Below are 17632 nucleotides of genomic sequence, written 5' to 3'. Positions count from 1 at the left end.
CCTCAGCACCAGTCGAGTAAAAAACAATCTCCCTTTCCTATAATCTCATCTGATTCTAGCTTGGAGAAGCCAGCAGCAGGGATTGGGGGTAGGTAGGTAGGTAGGGAAAAGCAAGGGAAGGGGGAAAGAACAGATCACATCCCCTTCTCAAGGCTGGAATCCATCTTCAGGTGGGTCTGAGATGGGCGGAGGGGAGAAACTCTGAATTGGGAATTGAGATTGGAATTGGACCTGTCAGGGCAAGGAACAGCTCAAGCAATTTTTAAGGGATAGGAAGGGGATTTCAAAAACAGCACATTGGAGCAGAGTAATGGGAGAGAAAGAACGTTGTTTCCCAATGTATCCCAACAAGTCCAGCCCATTCAATTTAAACTAGTATCAGATGCACCGGTTTGCAAAGGAACAGATCAGAAAAGGTGCAAGATGGGAGAAGGAGAGGTCTTTTCTCCTCTGTACGGTAGGATGGCTGGACTTGAACTCAACCAGGGGGTTCTCCCACAACTCTAAGAGATTTATTCTCTTGTAGTCAGGAGCTAGATTTCTCTCTGCTTTCACAGAAGACTTAAAGACATGAGGGCTTTAATTTTCTGCTCTGACAGTTTAAGCTCTGACTCACACAGGAAGGGGAAGTGTTGGAGGGTAAGGAGGGATTCTAGAAAGTTGCCTATATAAATAAGAAACAAGCCAGCACATATAAACACAAAGGTACAGAACATCTTTTAAAGCTAATGTTGCATATGCTAGTTCCATCTATATTGTAGTTGCTTCCTTAACTATGTTCAGATCTGTGCTTTCTAGGAACATGTAAATAAATTCCGTAATGCCTGGAAGGACTCATCTTATTGGGCACAATTGTGAGACCGGCCTGATTGTCTATAGTTGGGTGGAATTTAGAATTGACACTGAATTCCATATATTCCCAGGGTTCACAGTGTAACCAGGATCTTGTGGGAGAACTCAGCCCTGCTGGTCCGTAAGCCCACTGTGGCCCTTACTCGGGTCTCAGTCTGCTCCCTTTCACTCCTTCTTTTCTCCTGAAAGTGCTAGGGATTTGGCCCAGTCCTTCCCTTCTCTGGAAGATTCCTTCTCTATAAGAAAATGAACGGTACAGACAAAAAGTGTTATTGCCCACACTCTCTACTTTAATATTTTCCCTGAGTTTTTTTTTTCTTTTTTCATTTCTTTTGTTTTGTAACCACGGATCACTTTTTAAATGATAACATGTCACAGAACTCTAATAGCAATTTGTGAATTATAATGTGATAGGGAGATAGAAGGCAAATTGTTTAAGGACATAAGTACAATTTCATTGTTTTAAAATATTGTATAAGTGTATAATAGAACAACCACAAAATCCTCAATGATAACCACTATTACAATAAAACAACAAAAACATTTTTAAATCAGTAAAAATCAAAGTTTTCACAAGGATTTACAAGGCCATTCTTCATAGACTCCTCCATCCCTCCACCCAATTTGGCCCCTTGGTTGTGACTGCACATGCCAGGGGCAGTCGGGGGCACCTGCTGGGTCTCTACCTGGAATGCTCCCTTGCCGCAATATCTACAGGGCTGGCTCCCCCATTTCCTTAAGGGCTTGAGTCAATTGTCCCTTTGTGTTAAAATAAAAAATGGCCTGCTGGCAGCTAAACTATTAAGAGGGAATGGAAAATTGAAACAGAAACCACAACTTTAAAAGTACCCTGACTTGTGGGGCCGGCCCAGTGGGGTAGCGGTTATGTTCTTTTGCTCTGCTTTGGCAGCCCGGGGTTCGCAGGTTCAGATCCTGGGCACAGACCGACATAGCGCATGGCAAGCCACGCTGTGGCGGCATCCCATATGAAGTAGAGGAAGATGGGCACGGATGTTAGCCCAGGGCCAATCTTCCTCAGCAAAAAGAGGAGGATTGGCCATGGATGTTAGCTCAGGGCTAAACTTCCTCACAAAGAAAAAAAAAAAGGAAAAATAAGTACCCTGACTCACAAAAGCAGTAAACTGCCAGACCACACCTTGATATGCATCACAGCTCAGAGTCTTTTAACACCAGTTTGCTTAGACCCATATGTCTTTTTTTGACAGCTTCATTGCGATATAAATCACATACCATAAAATTTACCCTTTTCAAGTGCACAATTCAGTGGTTTTTAGTTTATTCACCAAATTGTGTAGTGTACAACCATCCCACTAATTTATTTAACTCCAGAATATTTTCATTATCCCCCAAACCCTGTGCCCATTAGCAGTCACTACCCATTTCTCCCTTGCCTTTGCCCCTGCCAGTCATTAATCTACTTTCTGTTTCTATTGATTTGCCTATTCTCAACATTTCATATAAATGAAATTAAACAATGTGTGTACTTATGAATGGCTTCTTTCACTTAATATAATGTTTTCAAGGTTCGTCCACCTTGTAGCATGTATCAATACCACATTCCTTTTTATTGCCAAATAACTTTCTGTTGCATGGATATATCACATTTTATCTATCCATTCATCAGTTGAAGGACATTGGGGTTGTTTCTATTTTTTGGCTACTGTGAATAATGCTGCTATGAATATGCATGAACAAGTTTTTGTGTGAATGTAAATTTCTATTTCTCTTGGGTACATATCTAGGAGTGGGATTGCTGGGTCATATGGTAACTTCATGTTTAGCCTTTGAGAAACTGCCAACTATTTTCCAGTGCAGCATTTCTTAAAGTGAGATTATCACATGGTGATTAGGATCAAACAACAATAACATTTACTGAGTGCTTGCTATGAAGCAGGCACCATCTTAGCACTTCACATGGAAAATATCTGTGCAATCTTCTCAATAATGCTATGAGGGAAGAGGTACTAGCAATAGCCTCATTTTATAGATGCGGAAATCAAGGGACAGTGATGTTATGTGCTTTGCCTCAGGTTACATGCTAGTCAGTGTCTGCTTGTGAGCTGGGATACAAACACTGCACTCTTAACAAAATTAAAGGTCTCCAAGTGATAAGCGTCTGGTATTTCTCTTACTTTAAGTGTATGTATTAAAAAGAAACTTTAGCAAAAAAAAATGCCACTAGCATCAATATATTCTGCAAAACATTTAACAATTGATAGAACTCTGGTGTTTTCATAAACATGGTTGGTGAACTATTATTTTAACACAACGCTCTAAAAACTATCTTCCCAAATGTTAGGTAAATTATACATTTTAAACATCAAAATAACTTAGAAAAAAGTTGTTTTAAAATAAAAAGGGGTAAAAGGTTAAAATTTTTCTCAGAGTGCATACCATAATCAATGGTTATAAACTCTATTTTCAATAAATTTACTTTCAGACAATACAATGGGTGTAATTGTTTTTAAATCTCAGAAATATGTCCAGAAAAATCAGATGACCTGATTTGTCAAAACAAATCAGAAATGACACACACACGAACATAGTCATACAATCCTAAAAAAGCAGGGTACAAAATTTTATATATAAAATGATTTGTTATTATAAAAATGAAATAATTATATGTGTGCGGAAAATGGGTCTGGGGAAACATAGAGCAAATGTTATCAAAGGTTTTATCTTAGATTATTGTAGATTTTTGTTTTAGTTATTCTCATTTTCTATTTTTTTCTTCAACTAAGATTACTTTTGAAATTACAGGAATGTTACTTGTGTAATTAAAAAACAGAAATAATAACAAATAAATGAGTACTTAGTATTTTCCAGGCAATGTTTAAACACTTCCCATGGATTTTTATATATAATACATGGAAATAAATAACTCATTTAAAACTCTTAAGAACCATATTAGATGAGTACTCTGATAATACCCATTTTACAGATGAAGAAACTGAGACAAGGAAAGGCCCCAGAAATATCTGAAAAGTGAACAAAAATGACTAAAAGATACATTGAAAGTTGTAGAAAAATCTGCATGGTGCCCACCAAATTACTAATGCATTAAAAGAAATCAGTTATTGGAAATATTGTTTTTACCAGGGTTTTGTTTTAACAATTTGTTTTTGACCAACTCATCTGGAAGGGGAATGGAGAAGCAGTTTCATTGAGAAGGGGTTGTTTGAACCAAATCTTAAAAGGTGACGAGATGTTCACCAAGCTGGCACATTGTGGGTCAGGGTATGGGATGGATGAAGGCATTCCGAGTAGAAGACACAACCTGTAGAAGAGGTGACCTCTGAGAGACTGCAAATTGTTATACATGGCTGGAATTTAGGGTCTGAGGGGATGTGTGACCAGAAATGAGACTGGAGACATAAGCAAGGGCAGACCATGGAGGACTGTTGTATGCCCTGTGTGAGTCTAGACACCACAAGCCCAGGCACCTATAGAGGCAGGCAAAATATCCTCCCAGAGTGAAGAAGAGTGGTGGGCATGTGGCACTTGGAAGAGCACATGCCTAGTTGAAAGTGACATCTGCTACTCAGCACATTGTTGTCATGCGGGAAGGAGGGCCCAGGAGCCCTTTACGTTTTTCAAGAGAAGACAATATTATGGATTTTTATGTGAGCTCTTCTGATTTCTTTTTTTTTTTAGATTGGCCCTGTGCTAACATCTGTTGCCAATCTTTCTCTTTTTCTTTTTTCTCCCCAAAGCCCCAGTACATAGTTGTGTATCAGAGTCATAGAGTTGTAGCTCTTCTATGTGGGACGCCACCTCAGCATGGTTTGATGAGTGGTGAGTAGATCTGCACCCAGGATCCAAACCGGTGAACCCCGGGGCCACTGAAGCAGAACCCGTGAACTTAACCGCTATACCACTGGCCCACCCTGCTCTTCTGATTTCTAATTGATGGCCACTAATTCAAGTTTCTAGATCACTCTGAGGGCCCAGCTGTGTTGGCAAATGAAACACATCTGAGGGCTTCTGGATATGACCTCTGGATTAGGCAACATGCCCAGTTACTCCCAGTCACGTGGGAGGGCACTGAAGGCTCCGACTTAGTCATTTCCGTGTCCTCAGCTCAAGGCTTGGTCTTTAGTAGGTGTCCATAGATGCTGCTAATGGGAATCAAAGGCTATTAGTGCAGGGAATTAATGGGCCCTTATGCAATCATTTCTAGAAATTCTTCTGGTGCTGGGATGTGCCACTGCCAGCCACCATTCACTTTTTGTGATGGAACTAACGAGAAAGCCCAGAATAGGAAAAGGAAGAAGCAGCCCTTGCTCTCCTTCTCAGGTCAAAGCCTGGGGTGTCCAGGATTCCTGAACTCTGTTGATTCTCCCTGTCACAGCTCCTTCCCGTCACCCTCAAACCTATTTTACCTAGTACTTTCAACTGCGTGCCAATAAGCCTTTTACCAGAGCTTCCAATGGAAACAGAACAAAACTAGGTACCTTTAAATTGCCTCCTTTTGGGAATTTATTGAATTTACTGAGTACAAGGGATGGAGTCCCTGGGACTCTTAAGCATTGAAATGTGTGTAAGGGTAAGGGGGGTGAGACGGATTGGGGGTGCGACAAACAGGGCCAAAGGCCTCTCAGACCCCAAGGCCCTAATTACCAGAATGGGGCAGGACCTCTCCGTGTGAGGCCCAAATGTAGAACCCGAGTTTTCTTGGGGGAACTGCTGCCACCTACTGGCAACAAAGGGTGAGACAAGATTCAGTTTTAATGGCAGAAGACAGCTCAGCCTATCTTTCTCCCACCTACCTGGCCAGGAGAGCTGGGCCTTCTTGTTTTGAGGCTCCAGTACCCCAACTCTGTGCCTCCTGAGCTATACTCTGAGGGCAGGAGCCAGGTGTTGTTCAGTTCTGAATCCCCAACACCCAAGAGCGTGCCTGGCACTCAAAAAGGAGTGATGAATGGAAATAGGTTGCCATTCTCTGGTAGCGAATAAGAACTGGGTCTTTGGCATCAGGCTATTTGAGTTTGAATGCTATCTTCATGCCTTTAGCCTCTGTATCCTCATCTGCAGAAGAGGAAAAATAATTCTGTTGGGTGGTTAATGATTCAACAAGATAACGAATGTGAACTATTTACGATTGTATCTGGCACATAGCAAGGGCTTAGTAAATGGTAGTTATTAGTATTTTTAAACAGGTTCATTGAGGTATAATTGATGAAGATTAAACAGCACATATTTAAAGAGTACATATTGATGAGTTTTGACATATGTATATAGCCATGAAAATGTCACCACAATCAAGATAATAAAATATCCATTCCCTCCAAAAGTTTCTTCACGCCCCTTTGTAATCCAGCCTCCTCTCCCCTGCAAAATAAATTCCTTCCCAAAGCAACCTCTAATCTTTTTTCTGTCAGTTTGGGTTAATTTACATTTTCTAGAATTTTCTATAAGTGAAATCGTACAGTATGTCTGGTTTTTATCTCAACATAGTCATCATCTCAATTATCTCAACATAATTATTTTAAGAGTCATATATGTTGCTGTGTGCATCAATAGTTTTATTATTTTTTATTCCTGAGTAATATTTCATTGTATGGACATACCAAAATTTGTTTATTCATTTACCTGTTGTTGGGTATATGTGTTGTTTCCTGTTTTTTAAAAAAAATTTGCCTATTACAAATAACATTGCTATGATCATTTGTGTGCAAATACTTTTCATTTCTCTTGGATAAATACTTAGGAGTAAAATAGCTCGGCCATATGGTAGGCATATGTATAAACTCTAAAGAATGTTTCAAAAGTTGTTGTACCATTTTACGTTCCCAGCAGCAATGTGTGAGATTTCCAGCTACTTTGCATCCTCATCAACACTTCTTAATTTGAGCCATTCTGGTGGGTAGAATAGTGGTGTCTCACTGTGGCTTTAATTTGCATTTCCCTGATGACTAATGATAGTGAGCACACTTTCATGTCTTTATTTGCCATCTATATATCTACTTTGGTGACCTGTCCAAATCTGTTGCCCATTTTTGATTGGGTTTTGGCCTTCTTATTAAATGGTAAGGAGCACATCTCATCATTTTTATAAAGTTTTCAACAACAGCTTTGTTGAGATATAATTCGCATACCATACAATTCACCCATTTAAAGTGTACAGTTAAAGGGCTTTCAGTTTATTCACAGAGTTGTGCAACCATCACCACAATTAATTTTAGAACACTTTTATCATTGCAAAAGAAACCTCATACCCTTTAGCCATCAACCCACATTCTCCCCATCCCTCCTACCCCCACCATCCCTAGGCAACCACTAATCTACTTTCTCTATATATAATTTGCCTATTCTGGACATTTCATGTAAACGGATTTTTTTTTTTGGTGACTGGTTTTTTTCACTTACCATGTTTTCAGGGTTCATCCATGTTGTAGCATATATCAATACTTTGTTTTTTTATTATGCACTAAGATTCCATTTTATGGATATATCACATTTTATTTATCCATTTATCAGTTGCTGGACATTAGGTTGTCTCTACTTTTGGGACATTATGGATAATGCTCCTATGAACATTCATGTATAAGTTTTTATGCAGACATAAATTTTCGTTTCTCTTGGATAAATATGTAGGAGTGAAATTCCTGTGTCATATGGCAACTGTGTGTTTAGCCTTTGGAGGAACTGCGGATTGTTTTCCAAAGCAACTGCACCATTTTACATTCCCAGTAGCAGAATATGAGGGTTCCAATTTCTCCACATCTTCACCTACACTTGTTATTATCTATCATTTTGATTATAGTAACCTAGTGGGTATGAAGCGGTATCTCATTGTGGATATAAAGTGTCTTTTTAAGAACAAAAGTTTTTATTTTGAAGAAGTCCAATTTGTTGATATTTTTTTCTGTCACGGGTTGTGATTTTTTTTTTTCCTGAGGAAGATTCGCCTTGAGCTAACATCTGTGGCCAATCTTCCTCTATTTTGTGTGTGGGTCTCTGCCACAGCATGGCCGCTGACAAGTGGTATAGGTCTGTGCCCAGGAACCGAACCCAGACTGCCAACTCGGAGCGCGCTGAACTTAACCACTAGGCCATGGGGCCGGCCCCGATTATGGGTTATGCTTTTTATGTTGTATTTAAGAAATCTTTGGCAAACCCAAGACTTTCTCTCCTGTTTTTTTTTTTTCCCCTGGAAATTCTATAGTTTTAGCTCTCCAAGTTGTTTATGGTCTATTTTCAGTTAATTTTTGTATAAGATATGAGAGAAGGGTCAAAGTTCATTGTTTTGCATACAGGTCTCTGGTTGTTCAAGCACCATTTGTTGAAAGGATTATTCTTTCCCCATAGAATTGTCTTGGCACTCTGGTGAAAGTCAACTGGGGGTCTATGTCAGGTATCATTTTAAGCAGCCTTACTCCAGGGCTAATTTTGCTCTAATACTGAGGCAACATTCTTATGAATCTTCTACCTAGTGCCTTGTATATTACAAGGGTTTCCCACTCTGGCCAGGTGTAACCTGAACTATTACCAGTCCTGTGTGGACTTGCGGGATTTTTCCATTTGTTTCTTTCAGGTGGTTTATTCTCTGGTCTTGTGTAGTTTCTTCACATGCAAGCTCCAATTAGTACTCAGCCCAAGACTTGAGGAGAAAGAACACTCTGCAGATCTCTGGAGTGCTCTCTCTCTCTCTCTGCAGCTCTCTCCACTCCAGGACTCTGCCCTGCAGACTCTACTGCTTTAGTCTCCCTGAATTCTCATCCATCTCCTTCATTCAGAGAAGCCACTGGATTTTGCCTTGGTTCCCCTCTCCCTGAACTGCAGCCTGGACATCTGGGGCAATTGCAGACTCACTTCATTTGTGCTCCTTTTCTCAGGGATTGCTCTCCTATACTGTCTTTCAGACTAGCCAGTGTCCGAAACCATTGTTTCATACTTTATTTTGCTAGTTGTTTAAGGTGGGAGAGTAAATTTTGTCGTTGTTACTTCATCTCGGCTAGAAGCAGAACTGCTATTAGTATGGTTTCAGTCTTTGATCCACCAGTCTGGCTTATAAGGTGCCCATCCCAAACACACACACACACACACACACACACACACACACACACACACACACACTCTCTCTCTCTCATACACACACACACTCTCTCTCTCACACACACACGCACACACACACACTCTCTCTCTCATACACACACACACGCACACACACACACACACTCTCTCTCTCATACACACACACACGCACACACACAAAACACCTTGTACCTCCTGTCTTCTATAAAGCTTTCTCTTGATAGTAAAAGTAAGGGTCATCCACCACGTATTGTGGATTACAATGGCCCAAAGCAGGAAGTGGGGAAAATCCCCCCTTACCTGGGTGAAGGAGCTTCTTGATTCTCATTTATTCATCCACTCATAGATGACAACCTGGATTTAATTTGCCTGGGTTACATTTTGGGCTGCATCTCTTTCTACCTTTGTGATTTGGGGCAATATATTTCACCTTTTAAGCCTCCATTTCTTCACCTGTAAAATGGGGATATGGAGGTACTTTTGAGGATTGAATGAGACATGATATGTAAAGTGCTCAGCACAATGTGTGATACACAGAAATGTTGCTAAATCCGATGCTCATTTCTCAGTGCTCACCTCACTCAAGCTATCATTTAGTGTAGACCAATCACTTTCTCTTTCTTGAAATTTTTTTCTTCACTTGGTGTCAAGTACAACACTCAGCTCTCCTCCAACCTCACTGTCTTCTAAGCTTTTATCTCTTCTGAATCTCTATGTACATTCTTTGTTATTTATGCTTGCTCTATAGGAGACCTCATTCAGTCTCATGGCTTCAAATACTGTCTCTAATTATCTCTCTCGCCTGGAACTTGACTTTGAACCTGAGACCTATATATCCTAGTGCTGATCTTTGACATGTTGTCTCCAGACCCATTCTCTGTCCTTCTTCTCTTCTACTTTGTATTGCAGAGGGGGGAGGGGTCTGACCTCTGCAGGCTGCATTTCTTAGGCTCCTGTGTCAGCCCGCTCCAGGCCGCATTTGACACGCAGGAGGGACTGGTGGGAGATCAGAGGGCACGAAGAAGGAAAAGCCACAGTATTTTGAGCTCCTTTCTTTCTGCCTTGGGCAGTGTCTCTGACAGAATCTGCTGCTCAACACTACAGCCTCTGGTCTGTGGTGACATCTTCCCCCAATAATGCCTCAGCCCTTCCTGCCGTTGCTAGTCTCTGTGGGGCCTGCCTAAACCCTGTTTGTCTTCCCAGAAATTCCGCTAGTGTGTAACCATTGCCTCTGTGTGGAATACCGAGAGTGGGTTCTGTTTCCTGATGGGGCCTTAGCTGATAGAGTTCTCTAACAGGGTCTCAAAATCAACACATCTAGAACAAACTCTTGATTTCTTTCCCCAGTTGCTCTTCTTGGTACTTTCTCCATTTGAATTCATGGCCATCCCACTATACTATACCTATTAGTGCCATCCTTGATACCACTTTCTCTCTCATGCCTGTATCCAACTACCAGCAAATCCTGTTGGCTGGACCTTATGAACATACCTGGAGTCGAGTACTTTTCTCCACCTCCAATGCTCTCACCACTCTGGTCTAAGCCATCATCAACTCTTGCTCAGATTATTACAGCAGCCTTCTAACTAGTCTCCCTGCTTCCATAGTTGACTCTAGTAGTCAGAGTGATCTTTCTAAATTGTAAACCAGATTATGTTGCCTTTCTATTGAAAATCTTCCCCTGGCTTCTCATCTGAAGAAAGAATAAAGTGTTTACAATTGGCCCCCAACGGACCCAACTATCTCTAGGACTTCATGTTCTATCACTCTCCACCAAGCACATTTTGTTCCAGTGACACTGACTTCATTGCTCTTGCTAGAATCCACCAGGAATGTTCCTGCCTCAGGACCTTTGCACGTGGTATTCTCTCACCCTAGAATGCTCTTTCTCTAGTATCTACATGGGTCTCAGTCACCTTCCTATTTGTGTTCAGATGGCACCTCATCAGAGAGTGCTTTTCTAATTACCTACACATAACACAGCATCCTCCTTCATTATCTCTTTAGTCTGTGTTATTGTTCTTCATAGCACTTGGTACTACTTTCTATTATATGGTTATTTATTCATCGTGTGTCTCTTCCCATAGGAACGTAAGGAGGAGAACAGGGACCTTGTTTGGTTGCCTGCTATACCGCTAGTGTCTCAATAATGCTTGGCATTTTAGTAATAAAAATAAAATGTACAGCAAGATTACTTTGCATCAGGCACAATGCTAAGCGCTTTACATGGAGCATATAATGTCTTTTCATCGATAGAGCCCACGTACTCTATGCCAGGCGCCGGCCCTGCAGGACTCCTGGGCAGCCGCTAAGAGACCAGGTCGCAGCGCGTGCAGGTGAGCTCAGGCTCTGCCCCAGGCGCGGAGGCTGAGGCCTGGACGCGCAGCGCTGGGCCCTCCCACGGCGCATGCTCCGCGGGGGCCGCGGACCTGCTCCGAAGCGGCGGCGCTGGGCGGGGGCGGAGTCTCCGCGCGCTTCCCGCTGGCCGGCTGCTCTGACGGGCGTCGCGAATGGCCTGAGCGGCGTGCGGACGTCTGTCCTCCAACCCGGCCGTCTCCGCCCCTCCAGGTGCCCTCCCCGCGCCCCGGGCCCCGCGAGCGGGCTCTGCGGCTCTGGACTGCGGCGGGGGAGCACGGCTCCAGGTGAGTGTCTGCTCCCGCTGCGCCGCCGCGTGCGGATGCGGCCGCCGCGGCCTGCCTCCTCGGGCTCCGCGGGGAGGGCCGTGCGCCGCCCCCGGGGGGTCAGCCCCGCCGCCCCTGAGCCTCTGCAGGTCAGCCTGCAGGACCCAAGGCCCTGGGCCCCCGGCGCGCGTCTTTCCTGGAGCACCTGCAGATGCCTGTTTTGCGGGCGGTGGCCTGAGGCATCTCCCAATGACCAGGAGTCGGGGGCTCTCGCAAGTTGCCCGCCCTTGCCCGGGCGCCCTCCGGTTTCCTGGACAGCGCATCGCCGCTCGATGAAGCTGCCAGAGCTCTGGGACTGCGGTGACAGCCAGAATTCCTGATTCCCGGCTCCTCGCCTTCCTCGTCCTCTGCTCCCGTTAGCTCCTTCAGGCAGCTTGCCCGACCTCTCTAACTTGTGAGCCTGCGGCGTGGTCGGGAGCGGACTTTGGCATCGGTCCTGGTGAAAATCCTTGCGATACGCTTTAACCAGTTGGCCCTTTGCTTCCAGTACTTAACCTCAGTTTCCTGAAAAAAGGATTTAATGGTATTGCATAGAGTTGGTGGAGGAGTAATTAACATAGTAGGTCCCAAGCGGTGTCTGGCGCATAGCAAGAGATTAAATGGGAGCCGAAATTGTTGTTGTTATAATAATAATAATTATTATTAGAAAGCTAAATGACATGCTGCTTTGGGGCTCTTCTTAAGCCACTGAACTGTTGGACTGCCCCTGTCCCATATTTCAAAATCTGTATTGTGCCTCTAATATGTGCGTGGCACTTCAGTAGGTCCTGGGGGTTCAAAGTTGACTAAGTCACCTGCTCTGCCTTGGGGCTGGGGTGAAAAGAGGGCAGACAAGCACTTAACTGGGTTGTTACAATATGGAAGGAACTGAGATAAAGTTGCTTAGAGAGCCCAGAAGAGCATGCGGAATCCAGGCTGGAGGGGGCTTTTTCTCCGTTTGAACTTCTCAGTCATCATCCTTATGAGAATCATTTGACTGGTAGGTTGAGAAACTTGCTTCGTGTTGTGTTGGAAGGGAAAGTTAATTGGGTGACTTTTCTATTTGAGTAGCTTCAGCTGTTGTACTCTCATGGCGATTCCTCTGTGGACAGCTGGTCCAGGTTCTGTAGGATAGGCGCTGAATGGAAAGCAGCCACTGCCGGATGCTTCGTTGTTTTTAAATTGTGGTTATAACCTTTCATTATTCCTTTCAATCTACTTCTTGTTGCCTAGTAGTAATGAACTTCTGGGAGGTTGTATTTTTGATAAAAGGTAGCCCGGGACTGTACAGCCATTCCCAACCACCTTAAAGAAATATAAAGTGGTGAGGAAAGGCAATGGGCTTGCTGTGCCAGTGCAGACTCAAGATAACATTCCCTCTGGTCTGGAAGTTCAGGGTTCACCACTGCCTGGAGGAAGATAGCTGCAGCACCAGCAGGAGTTGCATCAACAGAAAGGAGTCGGTTCACTTTTGCAATCTTCTGAGAAGCAGTTTCTTAAGATTTGTGGAATACTCGGTTTAAGCACAAGTCTTTTAAAAAAAGCTGTATTGTATTATTGACATACAATAACAAGATATATATATATATATATTTTTGAGGAAGATTGGCCGTGAGCTAACATCTGTTGCCAGTCTTCCTCCTTTTTTCCTTTTTTCTTCCCAAAGCCCCAGTAGGTAGTTGTGTCATAGTTGTACATCCTTCTAGTTGGTCTGTGTGGGACACTGCCTCAGCATGGCTCGATCAGTGGTGCGTAGGTCCATACCCAGGATCGGAACCAGTGAACCCCGGGCTGCCGAAGTGGAGCGTGCAAACTTAACCGCTATACCACCAGGCTGGCCCCAACAAGATATAGTTTAAACATACAATTTTATAAAAGTTTTGACACATGTATACACCTGTGAAACCATCAGTAAATTCCATATGATGAACCTATCCATCACCCCCAGAAGATTCCTTGTGCAAACCCGTTTGTAATGTTTTCCTCCCGTCCCTTTTCTCCTCAGGCGTTGATCTCCTCAGACCATTGATCTACTTTCTGTCAATATAGATTAGATTGCACTTTCTCAAGTTTTATGTAAACAGAATCGTACCTGTTCCTTTTTTTTTTGGTCTGGCTTCTTTCACTCGCCATAATTATTTTGAGATTCATCCGTGTTATTGTTATAGTGGTACTCAGCATTATCCATTCACTCATTTGGGGCATTTGGGTTTTTCCAGTTTTGGACTATTACACGCAAAGCTGTTATAAACATTTTTATACAAGTCTTTGTATGGGTATACGTGTATGTATCTTTTTAAGTGATTGTATTTGTTTAGAAAAACGCAGGAGGGGCCAGCCGGGTGGTGTAGTGTTTTAAGTTCCTGCACTCTGCATTGGTGGCCTGAGGTTCATAGGCCTGGATCCCGGGTGCAGGCCTACACACTGCTCATCATGCTGTGGCAGTGACCCACATACAAAATAGAGGAAGACTGGCACAGATGTTAGCGCAGGGACAGTCTTCCTCAAGCAAAAAGAGGAGGATTGGCAACAGATGTTAGCTGAGGGCTGGTCTTCCTTGCCATAAATAAATAAATAAATAAATAATAAAAAAACACAGGAGGCTTGGGCTGTAGTCCCAGCTTTGCCTCTAACCTTCTGGGTGTCCTTGGGAGACTCACTCCACTTGGCCTGTAACATCCATCTCTAAGGTCTTTGCTATGCTCTGACGTTATGCCATCACTGCCAGAAGCTAGATGGTCTTTGTTGATGGTTGGAGGCTCTCAGAAGGAGAGGGGAGTGGTCTTCTTTCCTTCTGTTTCTCTTGTAGGCTTTCTTTTTTTCATTTCACTTTTTTTCCTTGGATGACAAGTTTGTATCCTGATGTCTAATTTTGGGGAAGAATGGAAGTGAGTAGATAGTAGGGGGCCAGAACTAATATTAGGCAACCTTAAAAATGTTTAAATCACAATTAGAGGGGAAAAGGTGGGAGGTTAACAGGCTCCAGAATTTTGCTGATCTTCCTTTTCCTCAACCTAGTCTCTTCTAGGTTATTTCTCCAGAAATAATTTGTGCAACCTTGTGGTGAGGAGGTGAGTGGCTGTGCTGGGCTTCAAACGTCACATGTTAAGTGGAGGTGGTGGGTGAGGAGGTTTGCTAGTAAAAAAGAATTCCTCATATTTTTAATTCCAGATATGGCTGCAGTCATTTGTTTCATATTTGCTGTTCACCTAACTTTTACTTGACCTAAACCAGGTTCAGAACTTTATATGGGAGTGTTATATACCAACATAATTTTGTGTAGTAAAAGTTGGACAAATAACAATAGACTGTTTCAAACAGAATGAGAATGCGGCTCTTGGGGTTGGTGGTCTGTTTGGTCCTTGGGACACTGCATGCTGAGGCGTCCAGATGGAGGCCGAAAACTGTGGATCCTGAAACAAATATGACTGTGGTAAGTTTCTCAAAGTTATCTGCTTTTAAAATGCATCTGTGACAAATGTTCACGATTTTCTTAAATCCAGTTATATGGCTACATGAAGCCACAAACTCTATTCTCTTTATATCTCATTATGTTTTTCATGTTCTCTGAATCTTAGATTCAGTTTGCTAGACTTTTTCCACTAGGTAATGTGTGTTTTACAAACCTCATTTTACTGTTAAAACTATATACTTCTTAATAAGGTAAGTGATATTTTTATAAATTCATTTTTAAGTCTCACTGAATTTGTTTAAACAACAATAAAAAAAGTGTCAGAACTGTGCAAGAATGTTAATATTATTGAGTGCTGCTTTAATGATACATTGAGTAAGGACTATGATTAGCAATGTCCAGGGAGCACAGTTCAATACAAAAATCAAAGTATCTGGAAAAAATTCTGTTAGAACAAATAAGCAAAAATAATCCCTTGAGTAATTAAAACATTTCAAAGTTATTAATCTTAAGTAAAAAAACCTGGAAATACCTCTTTTAGGCATAAAATATTGGGAAAATACAGATTGCTAAAGAAAACAGCAGCTTTAAAACAGACAATGAAGTGACCCAACTGAAGAATTAGGCAGCCTTAGAGACTAAGATAAATTCATCGTGAGCCAAGAGAGTCTGACCTGATATCAGAGTCGTAAGGTTAAATTTTATTTCTTGTCCCAAATCTTTTCTTTTTTGCCCTCCCCTTTTAATTATTTTCCTGTAAGAGTGATAAATTTAAATCCTTTCAAGTATTTATGGTAAAGAGGATAATAAGCACTTATTTGCATTAAATCTTCTGGATAATTGAGTTCTCCGTATCCCACTGAACTCCTGATGAACAATTGCCCCATGGATCTTTCCTTATGGAGTGGTGAATTTGATCATAATTCCTTATTTTTCATCCCCCCCTAGTTTTATTGAGATATAATTGACATATAACATTGTATTTGTTTAAGGTGTACAACATAATGATTTGATATGTGTACATATTGCGAAATGATTACCAAAACCATTTCATTGTTTCTTATTCAACTCCACCTTGACATTCTAGTGTAATCTCATTAGTCCGTTGATAAAAAACAGGTGAATATTTTTTATGCTTTATTTCCCAGGACAGGACCTCTTAAAACAAGGAAAGTGGTAGATCACAGTATTAGCCGTCACGTTTAGAAAAGAAAAATGAGTGTTTATTTGTGCCTGGGAGCCAGGATGGAGACAAAGAGGAGCAAAACTGTGGTAAAATTAGACACACTTGGTGTGGAACATGCTAGAATGGTGAAACCAAGGTTTAACCAAACACCTGTGAGTAGAACACATAGGTAAAACAAGTGGAAGATTGGCTTTTGTGATGGGATGTTGGCTACTAGATTGAGCAGACTAAAATTTCAATAACAATTGATTTTTTTTTTTTTTTTTTTTGTGAGGGAGATCAGCCCTGAGCTAACATCTGTGCTAATCCTCCTCTTTTTGCTGAGGAAGACTGGCTCTGCGCTAAAATCTATTGCCAGTCCTCCTCGTTTTTTTCGTCCCCAAAGCCCCAATAGATAGCTGTATGTCATAGTTGCACATCCTTTTAGTTGCTGTATGTGGGACGTGGCCTCAGCATGGCTGGAGAAGTGGTGCGTCGGTGCGCGCCCGGGATCCGAACCGGGGCCGCCAGTAGCAGAGCGCACACACTTAACCGCTAAGCCTCGGGGCCGGCCCCAACAATTGATTTCTTAAATAAAACCTGGAGAATATCATTGACATTTTGCCTTCTCCTTTGCTCCACAGAGTGAAATTATCTCTCATTGGGGATTCCCCAGTGAGGAACATCTGGTCGAGACAAAAGATGGGTATATTCTTTGCCTTCACCGAATCCCTCATGGGAGGAAGAACCATTCTGACAAAGGTCTGTGTGTTTTCTGTGGCGAGATAGGAAAGCTCTGAAAAGTAACTGCATTGCTGGAATTTGACCAGTTTTTATGCCAATAACCAAGTTCAGATTTAACTTGAAAACATTGAAATGGGATTATTTTTAGACTGAAGTCCTAAAAGTGTTACATTTATGCAAGACATATAAAAAATACTTCTTTTAAAGAAGTAAGGATGAGAGTCATCTAATTTCATATTTTGCTTAAACATTCAAAGGTCAGATTTGGTTGAGGATATGCTGAAATCTCTGCTTTCTTTGTTATAAGAACGCACCTTATTTAATGAAATGTTTTGAGCATTAACTAAATAGCTTTTGCTATTTGAAAATTAATTTTTTCAATAGGTAATGTATTCACGTAGTTCAAAATCAAAGAGAATGAAAAGATACCTAATGAAATACCTCCCTCCCTTCTCATTCTCCACCGCTCTAGTTTTTTATGTATCCTTCCAAAATCTCTTTATTTTTAATTTATGTCTAAAAAAATCTCTTTAGAAGAAAATACAAACATAGGTTATTATTTTTCCCTGCTTCCCTTTTAATATAAAAGGTAGCATATAATGCACATATTTTTGTTCCTTGGATTTTTTACTTAATATTTTGGAGATCTTTCCATATAATACATAGAGTACTTCGTCATTCATTTCTGCAGACACATGGTATTCCACTGTAGAGCTGTATCATGATTTGTTTAACAAGTGT

At 41.8% G+C, this 17632-nt stretch overlaps 1 protein-coding gene across 3 annotated transcripts in view; it reads left to right on the top strand.

The window, feature by feature from the left end:
• The first annotated feature begins 11400 nt into the window (after positions 1–11400).
• LIPA (lipase A, lysosomal acid type) overlaps positions 11401–17632 on the top strand; it is a 38854-nt gene continuing 32622 nt past the window's right edge. Inside the window, exons 1-4 of one of the 3 annotated variants that reach the window (XM_058543484.1) lie at positions 11401–11552; positions 14589–14641; positions 14892–15003; positions 16792–16909. In XM_058543484.1, the coding sequence (XP_058399467.1) occupies positions 14893–15003; positions 16792–16909 (229 nt within the window). In that variant the 5' untranslated portion in view covers positions 11401–11552; positions 14589–14641; position 14892. The remainder of the gene's footprint in view (positions 11553–14588; positions 14642–14891; positions 15004–16791; positions 16910–17632) is intronic. The other 2 variants (XM_058543483.1, XM_058543485.1) reach the window with 2 other exon arrangements.

This window comes from Diceros bicornis, chromosome 6, assembly GCF_020826845.1.
Source record: "Diceros bicornis minor isolate mBicDic1 chromosome 6, mDicBic1.mat.cur, whole genome shotgun sequence".
Classification (NCBI taxonomy): Eukaryota; Metazoa; Chordata; class Mammalia; order Perissodactyla; family Rhinocerotidae; genus Diceros; species Diceros bicornis.
This window is presented reverse-complemented; position numbering and strand designations above follow the sequence as displayed.